General features: G+C 40.4%; 1 protein-coding gene across 1 annotated transcript; it reads left to right on the top strand.

Moving 5' to 3' along the window:
• Positions 1-16,715: 16,715 nt before the first annotated feature.
• Positions 16,716-19,512, top strand: lrrc4bb (leucine rich repeat containing 4Bb). The gene is made up of 2 exons (XM_053341557.1): positions 16,716-17,089; positions 17,205-19,512. Exons 1-2 carry the CDS (start codon positions 16,847-16,849, stop codon positions 19,197-19,199), a joined length of 2,238 nt encoding a protein of 745 aa, XP_053197532.1. The 5' UTR covers positions 16,716-16,846; the 3' UTR covers positions 19,200-19,512.
• Positions 19,513-20,094: the final 582 nt, after the last annotated feature.

Raw genomic sequence — 20,094 nt, 5'->3', positions numbered from 1 at the left:
GGTTGATTAAAATGGTAAGAATTAAATAAAATATGAGATATAGGGGTACTCATTTCAGTAAATATATGAGATACTGTATTAACAGATAGAAATCTTTACTGCATACATTCATATTTACTTCTGTTTCATAATTGCTTAACTAAGTATTGATTCTCTGTCATAACTTTTCAGAATAACCTCTCCACCTGCAAACAGAATCAGACATGCGGGTGACAGTAACACACAGTTAAGACACCTATATTCATATGTGTTTATGTTAGCTCATGAACATGAACTTTAGATCACATTATGGATGAAAGACATTCCTCTTTTGCATCAAGTAAACATTTCTGGGTGGATTAGCAAAAATGTGATCAGAGTAGTCAGTCCTGTACATTTCTAACTACAGAAATAGAGGTTTCTGATTTGGATACAGGCCCCTTTTAACCCCCTTCCTCCTGCTTTGTGTGAGGTTTGTACAGTTCCTCTCTGCTGAAACTGCATGTTAGCACATTAAGTTAGGAGTATTCAACATGTAAGCACATTATCGGCTCAAATAATAAAGCTCTTAACACTAGACCGACACAAGGAGTCTCCTCAAGGCCCAAGGCCTCAAGATGAGGTAATAGAGCTAGACTCACCTTATTGACTTTTATGCCAGCTGATATTATGCTTGGTCCCCAAACAAATCTAATAACAAAGATCTGTTGACGCACAGTAAGACCAGAGCTTTCAGGGTCTCTGTAGTTTTGGGACTCACTCAGCTGCTTTTCTCACATGGAAATCCAACCTGGATCCAGAGCCTGCATTACTCTTGCAACCTCAAACCAGTAATCTTTTCTCTGGTCTTATTTGACAACACTTCCTGGCAAAGCAAGTGTTGGGATGTTGGTGTGAGCAGAGTGTGCAGGGTGGGTCATCCCTCTTAGTTTCCTGATGATGGATACAAACGCAGACAAGCCTGAGGTGGAAACAGAAGACTGCAGAGACGCACAGGGAGGAGTTGAGGTGTCACAGTGGTGCTCCCGTGGGTTTCTGCGCCCAATCTCAGAGGCCGCTGATTAAAGAATGATTTATAGGGGCCAGTCAGAGAGGCCCGCTCAGCAATCTGTCTAGTGAATGAGATTTTTCCTCAGGAAGAGGGCGGGTAAATCAAACCTTGAGGGGAGAAGACTGCCCAGCTCGGTGATAGGGGCTGGTGATTAAATGTTATAATCACCTCTGCTGAGTGAGCAGCTTGTGTTCACAGCTTGTTTTTTTATCAGGGATATTTATACCTAAAATCCGTTTACCCTGAGTTTAATTTACAGAACATATGTCTTGTCTTCGGTTATCACAGAATAAAGACTGATGCAAACTATGACAAATTAACAATATGGAGCAATTAAATTGTAATGCCTTTTTTTCTACAGAAACAAGATCATGAAAGGAGATCATTCCTTGTGGAAGAAAATGAAAAAATAAAGCAATTGTTAAACTGTCCATATATTTTGCAGCAACGTTTGCACCAAAAGAGGGTGGTTTTGGTAACTTCAAGGGACTTTTGATAGACATCAAATATCATGATGTAAGTTTTGTGGAAAAGAAATGAAACAAAAAGCAAAATGTGTTTTTACTTGATGGCTGTCTTTTGGAGATCTCAGAATTAAGGCCACAGTTTTCCCACTGACCACTCCATCAGCAGCACTGCTCATTTGTCAGAGGTAAGTGAAAGCCTGAGGGGGAACGTCAACCTGTCATGATCAGACTGCTGAGTGCAGATACAGATGACCTGGACAACTTCACATTACAGTTGGATGGAAAATCACTCCCATGCTAAACAGTACACACTCAGGACATTCTGCTCAAATGAATCATTTACTGTATTTCTGACCTCAGATAATCCAGTAGTTCAGTTACTGACAGTATGAACAAATACTATGAATATAAAATTTAGCATACGCTGTAGCTCTTTCAACAGAGAAAATAAGACTGACTTTGTAGATTCTGTAATAATCTCAGATGTAAAACTGCTAGAACATCATGCTAATGATTCAGTTTCCAGCATATAACCTCCAGCATAATACAGAGCAGCTGTAAACCATGCACCTTATCCAGTAAAGCTTAACATATATTGTAGAATACAGATCTTTGATTTCTGAACAGCATAGGTACATTTAGTTTCCAGTGATTTTATAATTCTATCATGTTGGCCTTGCAACTTCATCTCTGAAAGGCCTGTGCATGGCCAATGATGTCGCAATACTGTCACCTGCTGGTAGAATTATGACATTGCACTCAAAGTGCGTCATTTCAAATGTGAGCAAAGGTGAAAGTAAATAACTCAAGGACCTAGTGAGACAACGAAGTCAACTCTTCTCGAACACAACAACAATTCGACGTATAAAACAGTAAGTTTACGTTAATATTACGCGTCGTTACTCTTGTAAATCATTGGAGATTACAATGCTGAGTGCTACACAAAGCTACAACTGAAGGATCGGAAAATGCTTTTAAAGACAGTGAAAGTGAAAATGTTTCACCGGTAGTGATTGTGTTGGGTCTAAGTACTCTATTATCTTTTGTAAAGCACATTTAAAAGTCGCCAGGCTACGATGGATTATTGGAATTAAATTTGACTCTGTATTGTTTTTTTGTTTGTTTTTTTCAGTAAAACATGAAGAAAATTTACCTGCACGTAGCCGGAAACACTATGGATTCTCACAAAAGATTTATTAAAAAACTAAAAAGAAAAGGTGCAAAGGTGGTGAAAACACCTGGAGAGAGTGATGTAACGATTCTCTTCTGTCCCATTGTCAGTCGTTTTGAGACTGACATCAAATCAGCATTATCCAGCATTGAAGGTAAACATGGAGACACCTAAAAGCATATGAACATGTTATTGCGTGTTTTGTCTTTTAGCTGTCAAACTCTTGTCTGATGTGTGTCTTTACCAAAGAGCTAGGAAGCAAGAAAGTGATCCTCGTGGCAATGCATCACACTTTTGACCCCAAGTACACTCTACCAAACTACAGAGAATTGGACAACCGAGTCACAGCCTTCGTGGACTGTCTGTTTTTTGAGAAAAAGGGACTTTTGAAATGCGATCGCAATAAAACTGCAATCAAGACAGTTCGTGAAGAGGTAATTGCACAACTCAAACATCCTGACAGTCTTTTTAAATGGTGTCAAAGTTAAATCTGTAAAACATGATCATATATGTTTATATAGGTTGTGCTTATAGTTCCGTACTTGTGGGAAGTGTGAAGACATTTTCACGAACATAATTTCCCCACCTTTTTTGCTTGAGAATAATATGGCCCAAATCAACAGTCTAACACTTAGCTTACTTACATTCATATGTTTCTTTTCTTTTTTGCAGATGGGTCTTCCACGGTATGCAACATGTATAATGTAAAACACAAAGAGGAGAAGCAAAGGGAGTAATAAAAAAGAAAGCAAAAAACAACATGTAAATCAAATTATTTAACATAAAGATGAACAGAGAAGCCCACAACCAATCCAACGTGACCCAAGAATCCATTTTTCTGCTGGTTTAATTTTAATGATTGCTTATTTCCCATGTGCTATTCTGTTGATGTGTACATTACTTACTTCCTTACTTCCTTTCCATGGCCACTGACCACAGTCTGATGAGTTGACAGTAAAGTGTATGACCATTATGTTTGCTTATGAGACATTCTGCATCATTGGCTGTAATTACACATTAGCTTAATTACTTATTAGAATACTCTATAATAGTAAATCATGTGTATACTACAATAAAACAATCTTATGCATACTTTTATTTTGTGATCTGGTCTCGTTTGTTGGCTAGAGTCTGGCAGTTTGTGTTAAAGCAATGCCTCTTACTGGAACTCTTAAGGGGACTTTTGCACAATAATGATAGTAAAGGAGAGTAAAGATGGAGCTGCAGAGTTCAAGCCTCTGCATTTACATTAAATCCCCTGATATACTGTCTGTTTTATAATCTGAGATGGAAGGATAGGTTCATTATTTCAAGTCTGTCCTAAAACAATAGTCAGGTGCATACATTTACATTAGCATATGTTTTTTCTTGCTGTCCATAAGAGATCCCTTCATAATGCACTTATAATGTAAGTGATGAGGGAGAGAATTCACAGTCCTCATTTTGAGCAAAATTGTATTTAAAATTTTATTTGAAACTAATGAGTTTACATTCATCAAAGTTATAGTCTTTTTAGTGCCTAAATCCCTCTTTTGCAGCTGCAGCTGAACAGGAAAGCACTGTCTGTCAAGACACAAACAGGGAAATTCAAAAACTGTAAATTTGGAATAAATCCACTTACTTGGAATAACTACAATGGCTGGAGCCTCATATTAGCTCCAGATAAATGTTCTTTTCCAATGTGACAAAAAAGTGGTTATAGTATTTGGTTTGGGATCACATTCAAGGTTTCTTGAGAGATGGGTCGCTGTCTGTATGCAGCTGCCCTCCAGTGCCATTGAGTTACATTAAATAAGTATCCACCACAAGTATTTATCTGAAAAATAGGGATGAGCTTCTTTCCCATTATTATTATTATTATTATTGTTGTTGTTTTTATTTTTACCTCAACTTTCCTAGGTTACTCGATTTGGTTGCTTGTTTTTGACTATCATTATGGTAGATTTCATTCAGTCTTGCACTGATGAGTATATATATGAAGGAGCAGTGATGATGATTGCTCAAAATGAGTGTTGATGTTGAGCCCCAATGTAAAAAGGAAAAACATTTTTAGGACATAACCTGTAGATGGCTGTGTGTGGCCCAGTGATGTAAGACCAGACAGTTTACAAATACTGATATTTCGATGTGCTTCATAATGCAATGGATCACTGACTGAGAACAAGCTGTGACTTGTGCAATGCCTGCTGATCTGGCTGTTAGTGATGCCGGTTCAGAAAAGTCTTGAGGTGAAAAAAGTTTACACTATCAGCGCCAACAGATCTTTCTGTTACTTGTTTAGATCAAGACAGGACCAGTCTCAGGAGGACATGTACAACCTGGTTTTGCCCATAACTTAGGTAGGAAAAGTTAGGCGGGGGTGTTTTCTACAGGATGACTTCTTGCTGAGGGTATGAGCTCCTCATAGAGATGCATTCATCGGTGATCCTATTGTGCAAATTGAAAAAAAAAGTAAAAAAAACCAATCTACAATCATCTAGCAGCATTTTTTCTGGCCACATATAAAATATGATGTTTCTGCATATATAAGATGTGTTACACTTGTCAGTTACAAGCAAATCTAATCACAAAATAAACCTATAACCCCCCACCCCCCCCAAATTTTAGTCATCAAACAATTTCACAAAGGATAATAAGACCGCAGCATATCATCCACAGAGCCAAGCTGTACATGAGCGCTTTTGTCAACATTTAAAATTGTTTCTGCATGCTTACTGCACAGAGAGAGGTTACCATGGCTCTGGTTGGTAGCTAGAGAAGTTGTCCAAGAAATTACAGGATTTAGTCTCAATGAACTTGCTTCTGCGCACTGTGCATGCTCCCTTGTCTAGTGCTTGATCAATGATTGATGATGGTTTCAGGAAAAGACTCTACGAGCCCGGGGAAATGGCAAAAGAAAAATTGCAAGTTTCTCAGTCTCAGAAACCATAGGGTAGAGCGATGTGAATTTAGTGCTGGTAACCAGGGTTTTGATGCTGTGGCTACTTGTTAAACAACCTTTCAGGCAAAATTCTTTGGTCTATGCAATGTCAGGTTTCAAAACAAATTACCTGATCATGGATATCCACTTCTAATAGCAAAGAAGTTCTTGTTAGTACTTTATGAAGAGGGATAGTTGAATTCAGAAACTCTAGCAAAGTTTAATACACTGCTAGGACATTTGGATGAAAATAAATGTAAGCAGCTTGTCGAGGTTATTCAAAGTTACCCATGTCTGTTCTCAGATACTCCTACTTACACTAATTTAATAGAACATGATGTTGATGTGGGGGATGCTAAGCTTGTTACTCAGTGGTTCTACTGGGTGTCTCCAGAAAAGATACTAGATTCAAAAGTGTCATACATGTTGGAAAATGCCGAATACTCTTTATTGTGTTTCTCCTGGTTAACAAACCAAATACCGCATATAGGCCCTGTACTGATAGTCAAAATTGTCATTAATGCAGTGATAAAGCCTGATTCCTTTCCTCTCCTGAAGATGGAAGATTGTATCAATTAGGTGGTTGTGACAGGTCTGTACTCTTACACACTCATGCCATTTGGGCTGTAAAATACCCCAGCCACATTTCAGAGATTAATGAACAAAGTTGTGTGTGGGTTGGAGCATTGTGCAGTTTATTCAGATGATGACGTAAGAGTGACACAGCCTGCTAGCTGCAGCCTGGATTTATTTCCTAGGAACACTGGTACCAGATGCTTCCACTTGGGGTAACGAGCCACCTGTAAAGCAGAACAGACAGGTGAATAAGCCCCAAGATGATAGGGGTCATCACGACTTGAAAGAATTAATATGATTGACCTTGTTCTAGTTAACTTATCAATTGGACATATATCATATTAAAGGCAATGAAAATGTAGCTGCAGATGTATCTTATTGGATGCTTGTCGATCATAATGGATTAGGAAATTGTCTATTAATTGAATTTCCATGCATCTGTATTGGTTTTTGTTCAGAGGTCTGAGGTGGGACCTCACTCTTAAAAGGGGGAAGGGGTGACAGCCTTATAGGCCTCAAGACTAATTTCCTGTTTGGTTTGGTTGCTAGGATCTGGGGTAGGGCTTCTGACACTGGCTTGGTGTGACTGCTCATCTGGTGGCTGAACAGTCATTCTCTCTCTCTCTCCTCTCTAGGTTACTTGTTTTGATTGTTGATTTATTTTTGTTTTCTTACATTCATACATATTCACACATCCACACACTATACACATTACTGATGAACTGGCTGCATAGTTGATATAGCTTTCTTAATAAATGTATTAATCTAGTGTGGACAGTACATTTTGTCCTTCCTTTGAGCTGTGTCATGACACATAATGATAACAGTGCAAAAGTGCTCAGGTAAAAAGATGACAAGACACATGAATTTGTGTCTTAGCTAAACGAACACCTCTAATGAGTGAGGTTATATTTGTCTGTCAACTGTTGTGCACGTGTAGACGTGACATGAGGTGTGCAGGACTGTATGCATGCTGTGGTTTTGTGCTTTTGGTTTTCACAGCAGTTACTTTGCTGCTTCAACTTCCCTTCTGTTGTTCCGTTAGATTGAAGGTTTGCAAATGACGGAAGTTGTGTGCTTGAATAAGAATGTTTTGCTGAAGTTTGCAAATTCTGCCGAAGTAGCAGCTTGTGTTTGACACAGATTCCCCTGGGATGTCTTGGAAATCATATGCTGATCTTTATGATAGTCTAACTCTTTGTTTTGCTGACTTCATTGATTCATATAAGCCTTGAATTGTAATATTCTCATAGTTCATTCGTATATTGACCCAGATTTTTGTCAGGGGATTGACCTCTCTTGGCCATTTTATTATATCATTGTTCATCTTTAGCATTTTATAAACATGATAATACGTTTTTCTGGTTAACATTGTGAGATTATGATGCCTTGTTTCTCTCTTGGCTTGTATATGCTATGGTCTCTGGAATATAATTACTATATACTTTATGTAACATCAAGCTGCTGTGACTGTATGGAGTCAGTTATATCATGTGCTGTAAATTCACTGTACTCACCAAAGCCTGTCATCCTGTGGGAAATGTTGTTGCTTTTAAAGTGGCTTTTAGATAATGAGAGTTTTTAGTTGTTGTTATTTTTCTTCTTCAGGGTGTAGGTTTGAGGTTAGGCTATTTTCTGTTGTACACACTTTGATAGTGTCATCAATCTCTCTGTGCTTTTGGCAAAGCATAATCATTAACTCTTTGTCTATGTGAGAACTATGGGGTTGTTGTTCATGTTCTAGTAGCAAGCTTGCAACCCTAAAGATCAAAAGACACTCAACTCACATTTCTTGCTTGTGTCAGGTTGTTTCAGGATATGATTCATTAAAAGTTTATCTACATCAACACTTGTGCTTTCTTTTTGCTGAGAGGTAGATAAGAAAATGGATACAATGTTCATGTATGTAGTTAGGCCTACTTACTGATACCTTTTTTTTTTTTAGCCATGTGCAGTTCGTTCTTGTCATCACTATCGCTGATAGGTTGCTAGGCAACAGCAGAGACTCCAGGAAGTACTCTGCCCAGCCGATAGAGAAGCACACAATGCGACATTTTTACACTTTTCGGACAGCTGTGTCCCCCTGTTTGCAGTCCTTGTGTTAGGCTAAACTAACTGGCTACTCCAGCTTCATAATTAGTGTACAGTAGAGTCACCTAGTATTAATTGTCTCATTTAACCCTCGGCAAGAAAGCAAATAAACTTTCCCCAAGATGTAGAACTATTCCTTTAAAGAATAGGTTGACCATTTATTTTTAAAGTCTATCTCAAAACAAAGGTCAGGCATCCATATGTACATTAAAACATTTTTATTGCAGTAATAATTTCCCCTCCATGCTAGCTGTTTAAAGATCCCTTTCATTGTAAGTGGTGGAGGACAAAATGTATTCTAAAATTGATCTGAAGGCTTCAGCTGTCCAAGTTAGTCAAATAAAGAAAATATTTTTTTAGTACAACATTATCTCTTTTTGTTCCCTGTCTCTAACTTAAGCTTTAATATCCAAAGATACTGGCTTCGTGAGGAGTATGTGTCTTGTAACATTATTATTGTTTGGTGCTCATCTTTTAAGTTTGTGGAATATGCAAGAAAGAAATATCTGCTGAGTAGTGTAAGTGTTGTTTATACCATAAAGCTATTGAAACAGCTGAAAGGGAATTATTTTCTGGTTGCACCTCACTCCACTGCTCACCAGATGGCAGCTGAAGATAACATTTTCTCTGCATTACAACACAGAAGCTGCTTGGTTGGTTTACATAGAGAGCAGACTGACACACTTGATGGTTCAAATTCAGAATTGTTGCTGTGATGGTAAAAATAGCCTGTTGTTACACATAAAAACATAACATATTGGTGTCATAATATCTACTAACACTCCACTTCTTATAAAGGGTCCACACTACATTTAAAGACTTAACTTTAATTTAGTATTAGTGTTGATATTATTTCAGTAATCCATCTTAAATTTTAGATAATAAAAATACAGTTCAAGAATGAACAAATAAGTCAACCTGAGTACAATTCCATACCATTTTAAATAACTTTTATGCTTTTTGTTGACTTCAAAATGAGAGACATTCTTGAACATAATCCGACTAGAGCACTAGAATATATCCTGTTTTAGACAGTGTACATACTGCAGGCCCACATCTGCATATGAACGTGGACACACGCCAACACACAAACAAACAGACACACACGTGCCCTAGCACTCATACGCACAAACACACTGCGTACAAAAAGTGAGTTCTCGCAGACAGGAAATGATGTCAGTTCTTGTCTCCAAGGAGATGGAGGCTGTTGCTAAGATACTGTGACACCAGGATTTTTCTCTCTATTTTCTCTCCCTCTCTGTCTCTCTAACACACGCACGCACACATGCACGCACACACACACAGGGATGTCACCATGAATAACTCAAAACTCTCTCTTGTATCTCTCTTATTCTCTTGCACAGATGGCAATGAGCACCAATCCAACTTTTTCTAGTTACATTTCTAAAAATAAGCACCTAAAATATCACTTTGTTCACAATCCCAATTGGATGCCTAGGGTCATTAAACAGATCACTAATGCTCTTTGCCCAAATCTAACATCAGTGAGACTGCTACAAAAATTATCCACATTCTTAATTTTTGCTTTGAACTGTGCAATTACTCAACCACCCACTTCTAGACTGGTGAGGCCTGTAGCTAGTATCCTGAAATGATGGAAGTGATGGATGTGTATCAGCACCCCTCCAAAGCTTCTTCGCAGTGTGAGCTGCACCTCTCTACTGCTATCAGCATGCCACATATGTCTTGGCACTAGCATGTCGCTGCCAAATCCTCATCACCCTCCCCTTCTCCTCCCCTGTGGGTCCTAACACAGCATTAAGAGTTTATGGGGTTTGGGTTGTATTGGAAATGCCATGCACTCGTCCTCTGGATAGTGGGATTAGCTCTTTCCGCTGTATTTCTACTCCAAGAGCCTTCCTGTACTGATGACACAAGCAATACAGCGATGAGTGTTTGTTCATTTACTGTGCACAAATGCATGTCCCTCTCCCTCCCTCCACTCCATCTCTCCCACACATACGCACACGCTCAAGGGTGCCTGCACACACACAAGCGTACCATACATGCATAAGGGGAATATCAGATTCAATGTGCAATGACACAGTGAGGACATAGAGTGGAAAGTGGGGGAAGGAAGGAGAGCAGAGGCACAGGGTGGATTTGGCATGGGCGGCGTGGAATCACTTTAAATGGCGCGGGGGTTGGAAGGCAAAAAGATGTACAGAGAGGAGACGACAAGAGTGGCAGAAAAAACACAGAAAGGCAGTCAGGGTAGGTGAGAGACTGGATGTGGGCTAAGATTTCAGCATGAGTGAGAGGGAATGAGGAAAGAGGTAGAAAGAGGGAAAGGAGGAATATCCTCTGCACCACTGTGTGACTGGAAATTTAATAGAGGGAGAGAGATAGAGGGAGAAAGAGAGGGAAGGAGAGTGAGGTAGATGGGTGGAAGAGAGAGCGAGAGCAAGAGAGAGAGAGAGAGAGAAAGAGAGAGAGAGAGGGGCAGAGGAGGGGGGAGGGGAGAGGAAGAGAGAGGCAAAAGGCACAGAGACCTCATTGCTGTGCGGCTTTCAGCAAAAGCTAGTGGTCGTGAACAATGCTCACTACGGCATTCACAGGGAGGGAGGGGGAGAGCAAGGGAGAGGGTGAAGGGAGGGAGGAAGATGGAGAGGAGGAGAGAGATATCTTGGGGGTCTTTCTGAAGCATAACTGGCCTTCTCTGTCCTTTGACCTTTAGTGTGAGCTGAGACAGAGCAAAGATGTACTGAGATTTATTTTTACCCACAAACTATTCCTTGGTAGTGACTACAATGCTAGCCCTCAAAGGGGAGAATCTCTTCTTCTGCACAAATAGAAATTTGAACTCAAATTTGCCCTGTGATGGGGGCAGTGATGGTGAAGGAGAGCTAAAGCGCTTGACACGTGTCTGTACGTGTGACAAAGATCTCTCTGCTGTCTAAAGCTTTCTTTATTGGCTAATAGCATTGTTTTTAATTATCTAATTAAAAGTGTGCAACCTTCTTTTTGCAGGATTCTGAAGTATTTGAAGTTTTGGCTTTTGATTTGTTGTCCATGTCTGGATCCTGACAGCAAGTAATAGTAATGGTGACGGCTTGCAAATGTAAAGCTTTAAATCCATCACTGAGAACTGCTTTGGGAAAAAATAAATAAATACTCATATGCAAAGTCTGCAGAAAACAGAGCTCATTAGTTTGCTAGATTTAATCCTAGCTGGCCATTACTAAAATGCATGTGCTAGCACTGAGCATTCATTATGAGTATGGACATTAGTAAGCCTACAAAACTCTTTAAGAGTCAATGGACCAGAACTGTTTCTTACTGCAGATGTTTGTTGGCTTGTTGGTTCAAGTGAGTTAAAACAGGTGGCCATTACACAGTGGTAAACACAGAAAACTGAACTGAAAACTTTATTAGAGGAGACACAGTGATCAAATGAATCCTGTTGATCAAAAAGTGCTGCTGAGTCATATTAATAAATATATGACTACATACACTGTAGCCTACATGTTTAAATCATATGTTGCACTGTATAGTTTTACACAAACCTTGCAGAATAAAATAAAGCAAATCTGTTTTATTGTGGCGATAATCTGCTCTGGATAAAGATTTTAATGTTTTAAATCATCTAATGAACGCAGGTACATTATTGAGTCGCTGGTCCTTCACCTATTCTTCCAATGCTGTCTTAGTGGGATTCAGACTTAAACATACGGAATGTGCGTAAAGAGCCTCTTCTGCTGGACGCAAAATGCTCTGCCCAGCGGGCGCCGTCGCGTTTGCTGCCTGCGTTCCTCTCCAAGGATGATAAGGCGCATGGATGCATTCGTCCCGGACCTCGTCCCTAAATGTGATATTTACTAACATCACTCTCTCCAACTACCCTTAATCTGATCCCTGTTTTTCTCCTACCGTGTGTGTGTGTGTGTGTATGTGGATTTTGCTCATCTCTAACCTGCCATCACTGTAGCCCCCCGCGTTGCGTTGGCGCTGCGGAATAGCCTACAAGAACAAGAGCCAGCTCACAGCCGTGGAAACAAGCGAATCAATTTAGGGAAGAGAAAAGGAGAGATAGATAGCGAGGTTGGAAAAAACTGACGATCGGTGGAGGGGACGAGAGGAGAGAGAAAACACCGACCTTACACCGCAGCCGCCGAAACATTAAGGTACGTGTATATTGGATGTACAGGTAGAAGGGGCTGAAATGGCCGGCGTAATTATTGCATTTGTTACCTAATCTGCATGGATGCCGAAATCAGTAACGAGATTAACAAGATTGGATAAGAAAATGTGCAGAGGTTGCACAGATGGATAATAATTTAAGTGAATAATTAATATCAGCGATATAGTTAGCGTCGATGTCAGTGGAATAAAGCTGTGGTAAGTCCTTGCAAATGCATTTAATTAACATGGTTCCTTATGTAAGCCGGTATTTCACATGTCCACACATGTCATTACTAAATAAATAGTGAGCCTATGGATTATTTTTGGGTGCAGTCATGTCATTACCACGAAGAGAGGATGGATGCAAGCCATTTTGTAATGCAGCATGTGCAGAATTAGGCCTATTCAGAATTTCAATTGCGTTCCCGAGAAGGTGCGCCGTAGTGAGCGCAGCTGCAAAGATGAATAAGGCCATTCTGTTGAATTGTAGGAGATATTATGCTAGAGGCTATATGATGAAGAGAGATTGCAGATCAGAGGTTGCGACTGCGGGAGGAAATTGCCAGGTTATGGCCTTTTTGTTATTTTCATGAGTTGGTATCAACAAGATTTGAGAAAATATACTTGTCATTGGTTGAAAGTGGAGAAAATATTTGGCATAAACCCGCAATTGTCTCTCTCTTAACAGCGCTGGCCGTTACTATAATGATGAAATGCTACCCTGATTCCCACGTCCTGAATCAATCTACTGTTGTCATAGTTACAGTAGATGATGTTGGCCCTGCTGCACCTGTGTCGCTTTGTGCTCATCTAGACCATCTGTAAATACATGAGGTCTAATTGGGCCTTGTGTAGGCTTACAGGAAACATCCCAAAGCTCAGAGCCTCGGCGTTTATTGAAAACAACACCATGATTTTTGCCTCTTCATAAACCTTAACGACTCTGTTGTGGAGAGCAGGGCATTGATACAATCAGGCGCTTATGATGATGTGATTGGTTTGTAGCAATTGGTCAGCAGCTTGCACTAATTTGTCTTTTCACGACTGAGCGCTCTCTCGGGCCTGATCGAATAATCAATATCTACATGGTTGCAATCTGCTCTTGACATGAAAAAAAGATCATGAAATAGAAATACCTTTTGAGTGAAATTGGTCAGAAAAAAGTACATGTAAACTGCATGTCAAGCGTGCCATAAACCCCAAAGAAAACACATTTTGCACAAGGATGAGGATAAAGCCCTTTGGTGACAGAATTTCCCCTCACATGAGTCGGTGTGTGATATTCTCAAAATGCCTAAAAATGTGTATGTTGTTGTTCTTGTGCTCTCATGCTGAAGAACTTGAGGATGGGAGGTCAAGGCAACAGGCGTCCTGCCTGCAGATTCAAGGTCTCACTCCACAATACAATTTTACCTTGTGTGGTGTTTAATATCACATAGGTTTTTACCATCTCATCTTTTCAATGCAAAGAAAATTTAGTCTTACTCTTTAAGAAACAACTGCATTGAACAACTGGTTACTGACAACTACCAGAGGCCTTTGTCTGATGGGAAATGCATCACTCCTCTGATGATGTAATAACTGAAATGCATTAGCATTTTCTGATACTATTTTTGCTGAATACAACCGCTCATCTCTTACTTTTATATTTGTGTGAGACAAATCTCACCATTACCTCCATATTTGTAAATTTCATGAATGGCATAGTTGCAGTGGCAGAAGAGATTAGGGATTAGGATCCTTGCAGTTCACTCAGCTGCTAATGTTGTTGAGACAAACCCCTTCCAAAAGAGAGAATATAAACAAAGGAAAAATGACAAAGCACCACCCTAACAACATGTTTAATGAAGTACCAGTGTGCATGAAAAACAAATTCTGTTTTCAAGTACTGGTATGATCAATTATTTGACCACTGAATATTAATACTGTTGTGTTTTGATGTTTCTATGAATCATTTTCTGATGAGCTAATTATTGTAACTGTTAAACCACCAGTCTGGATCAGATACAATTCTGACGTCTGAGGGAGACATTGAAACTCTTTTTCTCTATCTGAGTCATATGATTGAAATGCATAATTACCTGCTGGATAGGGACGAGAAGGAGACTCTTCAAGGAAGTACAGAACACCATAATAAGTATGTTTGAGTGTTGCAAAGGTGCATACATTCGCATTTTGGTTTACCATCTGTATTCATAAATCTATTGGACATGGATAATGTGATGTTATTTCTCTGTGGCAGTTACAGTTGAAACAGTTGTGGATATGGATGTGTGAACATCTGTGTGTGTGTGCGTGTGTGTGTGTGTGTGTGTGTGTGTGTGTGTGTGTGTGTGTGTGAGAGAGAGAGAGAGAGAGAGAGAGAGAGAGAGAAACAGAGAGAGACAGTCTGTGGGATGTGCAGAGCATCTGAAAAAGTCTATTTTTAGCATACACTCCCTTATGAGCTTTCTTAATAGATGCTTTTAGAGTTCTCAGAGCTATGTTTTTAATAAAGACTGATGTTGACCTAATCCTCAGACCTTGTAGACATTAAGATTCATGGAAGATGTGTTCCCTCTGTTGCGATATTGAAGGCCATGGTTCAACAGTGTGCTTTCTAAGGTTTCCTTGCACTTATCCGAATGTACATTTCCATATACAAAACTATAGACTTTCAACATTCAGTTTGCCCTCGTATAGGTAAAGGTATTCACAGAGTCAAAGACTGTTGATCTAATATCTGGTATGCTGTGACGAGAATAAACCTTAAGCTTTAAATTAATTAAAGCTTAATTGTCTTTGGCTAAAAAGGTGCCAATGATCAGTTTTGCACAGCAAATGTTCATCAAGCTCAGCTAAACACAGTAATGTGGAATAAGGCACTGGACAGTAAAAACACAAGATGGTGAGTGAGCAGGTTGCCACAGCAACCGTGTTTCTAGGAGCGCATGCATCGTCGCTGCATAGGAGAGGAGATGCTAAAGACTGCCATGGAACCTTTTGAAAATACTGTGTTTATTACTGAATGATAATATTTGGAAAATGTATCAATAGTTATCTTGTGAAAAATATTGACAATCATAACACAGTGGTCACATGATGTGATAGATAACAAAGATTTTCTTATGTGTAACAGACAACACAGGCTTGTGCCTGCTAGAGTTGTAGTGTCAAGCATAATGTGCTGAGAAAACAATGAACTTTCTCTTTGGTCTTATCATTATAAGAGAAACAGCCCAATCACTTCTAAATTTAGTGAGTCTGCTGATGCTTGCAGCCATTTCTGTTTCAAAACAGTGTGTGACACACTATTAACCAAAGATAAACCCCACTTGAAAAACATAATATAGTTTAATGTACTACAAAAGCCATAAATGTGTTTTACCCCATTTTTTCTTCTTCTTCTCAGAATCTAGTTGTCATTTTCATGTTTGGTTCATCAACTTTAGTGGTTGGGGATCCTGTATGATTGTGTGTTGCTTATTGTGAACAGCATGTGCATTGCAGTAAAATTTCAGCAGTCAATAATCATTCCTTCATATCTTAATTGCTAAATTACTGCATGAAGGCATCGTTTGTTATCTCATTTGTAGTGCTGTGCTGTTGCCTTATGATGGATTGCATGAATCTCTGCATTAACCTTAGTTCTAGATGAATCCCACCAACAGTAATTGGATTCAACAACTTTTTATTCATTTAAATGTGAGATTCCACATATATCAGTATCTAACTAGTAGCCAACCAGTTCCATAGAGTTGGATAGACAGTGTGCCTTCGTACTGATGAGTCTGCTGCCGCACTTGTGACCCCGCTTGAGGTTTGAGGATTTTGTGGCCATTTCAGACCATGACCCAGATGTTAAGTTCAACCTATGAAGAAAATGGCAGCTGACTCACCAGTTGGACTACAAGCCACAATTTGAAAGCCACCTCTTTAGAACAGAAAGCCCAACCCAGCTTGTCATGCACTCTGGCAACAGTCCATTGTAATATTTTAGAATTTTAATTCAGTTCTGGCAATACTTGCATGTATGTGATAATATCTAATAGCTAATATCTTAAAACTACTGCACTGTGCACTTATGTGACCTCCTTCCTTTCTCCTTTTCTCTCTTTCCCCTACAGTGAGAAGCAACAGCCTCTGTGGAGACAACACTTTCAAGAGCAAATTCTCCCCCAAATCTTATTTAATTGTTATGAGAACAAAACATACATGGCTCCCTAAAATGACACGTTGAAAAGAACAAGGTGCTTGATAATGAGCAAAGGAAATTAAGAATCTGTTAATAATACAGTCTTTAATATAGCATCACCCTTTTCACTCATAATTTTTAAAGTGACTGCTTGAAGGAGAAAAAACTGAATAAGAGCAAAAATTATGAATATCAACATAAGTACTTAAATTACCTTGTTTGGAGGTGACCTATCAACATCATAGCAATAGGGGTGGGTCATGACTCAGTTGCCATGCGTGTTGTCATGGTGACCAGCCCCTGTTCCCCTTCCCCCCTCCTCTGGTTGGTCCAGCTTTTGTTGTGGTTTCACAACCATGGACCTCAGCTGACAGAGGCAGCACCCCCCTGCCCCACCCCCTGTACCTGCTCCAATCAGGCGAGCCGTGTCATCTGTACAAGGAAGACTTTAGATCAAGTCCCAGACAGTATTTCAGAGAACACAAGATACCTCAATCTACAAGAGAACTCAATTCAGGTAAATATGGCTTCATCTAAAAACAGACCATACATTTCAGATGAGTGAATATATTTTGACAGCAGTAATTCTGATTTTGCTACAACATGCCTCCGTGTTTTTGTTTCCACACCAGGTGATCAAGTCTGACACCTTTAAGCATCTGCGGCATTTGGAAATCCTCCAGCTCTCTAAGAACCATATCCGGCAGATTGAGGTGGGAGCTTTCAATGGCCTTCCTAACCTAAACACGCTGGAGCTTTTTGACAACCGTCTCACAGTGGTTCCATCACAAGCCTTTGAGTACCTCAGCAAGCTAAGGGAACTATGGCTACGAAACAACCCCATCGAGACGCTACCGGCATTTGCCTTTCACCGTGTTCCCTCTTTACGCCGTCTCGATCTAGGGGAACTCAGGAAACTAGATTTCATCTCAGAGGCTGCGTTTGAAGGTCTGGTCAACTTGCGTTTCTTGAATCTTGGCATGTGCGGCTTGAAGGACATCCCTAATCTCACCCCGCTTGTACGACTAGAGGAGTTGGAGCTGTCAGGGAACCAGCTGGGGATAGTCAGACCAGGATCTTTCCAGGGCCTAGTGTCGCTTCGCAAGCTGTGGCTAATGCACTCCAGAGTTTCAGTCATTGAACGCAATGCTTTTGATGACCTCAAAAACTTAGAGGAGCTCAACCTCTCCCACAATTCCCTGCATTCCCTGCCTCATGACCTCTTCACCCCTTTGCACCAGTTGGAGAGGGTACATCTCAACCACAATCCTTGGGTGTGCAATTGTGATGTTCTGTGGCTCAGCTGGTGGCTGAAAGAAACAGTTCCCAGCAACACCACATGTTGTGCTCGCTGCCATGCACCCCCAGGTCTGAAGGGCAAGTACATTGGGGAACTAGACCAGAGCCACTTCACCTGCTATGCCCCAGTGATTGTTGAGCCACCCACTGACCTCAATGTTACTGAGGGTATGGCTGCTGAGCTGAAATGTCGTACTGGAACCTCGATGACGTCTGTGAATTGGTTCACTCCAAATGGCACTCTGATGACCCACGGATCATACCGAGTTAGGATCTCAGTGCTTCATGACGGAACACTGAACTTCACAAATGTGACCGTGCAAGACACCGGGCAGTATACTTGCATGGTAACCAACTCAGCCGGAAACACCACTGCGACCGCCGTGCTCAATGTGTCTGCTTCAGACCCCAGCAACAGCTACAGCTATTTCACCACTGTTACTGTGGAAACAGTAGATACAGTAGGAGGAGGAGGAGATGATAAGAACTCAGCAAGACAGTATATTAACGAGACCTTCATAGATTTCCCTAATCCTACGGTTCAAAGAGGGGTGTTAGAGGGCCAACCTGGCATCACAATATCTCCTTCTCTCTCTTCTCTTTCATCACTGTCCCCACGAGCTAACAGAGCCACTGAAAATGCTGTGACTGTGTCCATAATTGATGTAACTAACATTCCAGGCTTGGATGATGTAATGAAAACAACTAAGATCATTATTGGCTGCTTTGTGGCCATTACTTTTATGGCAGCTGTAATGTTGGTGGTCTTCTATAAACTTCGGAAGCAGCACCAGCTACACAAGCACCACGGACCTGCCAGAGCCATTGAAATTGTCAATGTAGAAGATGAGATTGGAGCTGGTGCCGGAAGTGGCATCTCAGGTGGTTCAACCATGAATTCTGGTGGTGGAGAAGGAACCCTACGGATACATCATCCAGAAATAGTCAACCTACCTAACATTGGACGTTCAGATACTCTGAACCATTACTATAAGACCCATCATTTCAACAACAACGTGATGGGTCTTAGTATTGGCTCCGAAGGGATGGGACCAGGAGGGATGCTCAATAACAAGCAAGGCCAGGATATCCCCATCTCCTGTACCTCAGTCCCAATCTCTACATCCAATTTGCTCACCACATCAGGCAATGGCATCAACACCAACCCCATTTCTATGTCCCCACCACTACCAATGTCCCTACCCATGCCTACAATGGGCTTACATGGATCGATCAAAGGTTTCATGGGCCAAAATCAGAATCCCCAAATGGAGCCTCTTCTCTTCAAGGGGAGCTCGAAGGAAAATGTCCAAGAGACTCAGATCTAAAAACAAAGCGAGAGTATAGAGAGAGAGAGTGAGCAAGAGTCGAAGACAGAGAGGGGATTGATGTTGGGTTTATGCGCGGAATGATTAGACACTAGAGTGCATTGACATTACACCAGGAGAGAGGATAGACTGACACGGCAATACACAAACACATAGACTTATCCGTGACAGTGTACTGAGCCAAGGATTACCACAATGGGCCACTTGTGTTTGTAGTAACGATCATGGCCATGGAGATCAAGGAATGGACATTGCTACAATGTAAATCTGTGCCAAAGCAAATGTTTTTTGCAGTTTCTACAAGCTGTGTTCTCATAGGGAAAAACTAGCCTTTCAGAGTTATCAGTCCCCAAATCGTTGTTGGCCAGCAGAGATGAAAGACATGCACAGCACTTACCACACTGAAGATCGACGATATTACAGAACAAAATCCAAGAGACATTTTCTTCCACACAAAACACAAGCAACACTCTCTCTCAAATGACTCAATAGACTCCCTCAAGGTGACAATTATGTAGGCATAAATAGATGGACAAAAAGGTACAGTGCAGTACAAACTACTGTGAAAAATCCACAAATTATATAAATATATTTTCATTTAAATATGTATCATTGCAGACTCCGATGCAGAGATATTTTGGGGTGGATGAATAAGCTGGTATTGTTTGTTTCTTTGTGAATAATCAGGGGTGGTGATAGGGGAGGTTGGTTATGATACATGTTTTAAGTTTGGCTACTTCTCAGAAACATAAGGGCTCAATTGCAACACTCATTGTGAATCTTTGAATTGGCTTTGTGACATGAAGTCCATTTAGGTTGTAGAACAGTAAATGCAGATCTCTGTTTGACAAACTTTTGTCTGTTGCTTCAGTAATAATCATTACAAACTTTTGTG

The sequence above is a fragment of the Scomber japonicus genome, chromosome 20 (genome assembly GCF_027409825.1).
Source record: "Scomber japonicus isolate fScoJap1 chromosome 20, fScoJap1.pri, whole genome shotgun sequence".
NCBI classification, from domain to species: Eukaryota; Metazoa; Chordata; class Actinopteri; order Scombriformes; family Scombridae; genus Scomber; species Scomber japonicus.
Note: the sequence above shows the minus strand (reverse complement) of the source record. Positions and strands in the feature narration are given on the sequence as shown.

Excerpts from the sequence above, each read along its gene's own strand:
- lrrc4bb (XM_053341557.1), top strand. The coding sequence starts at position 16,847 with ATGCGTGTTGTCATGGTGACCAGCCCCTGTTCCCCTTCCCCCCTCCTC. Across the intron at positions 17,090-17,204 it reads TACAAGAGAACTCAATTCAG|GTGATCAAGTCTGACACCTT; the intron begins GTAAATATGGCT and ends TTTCCACACCAG.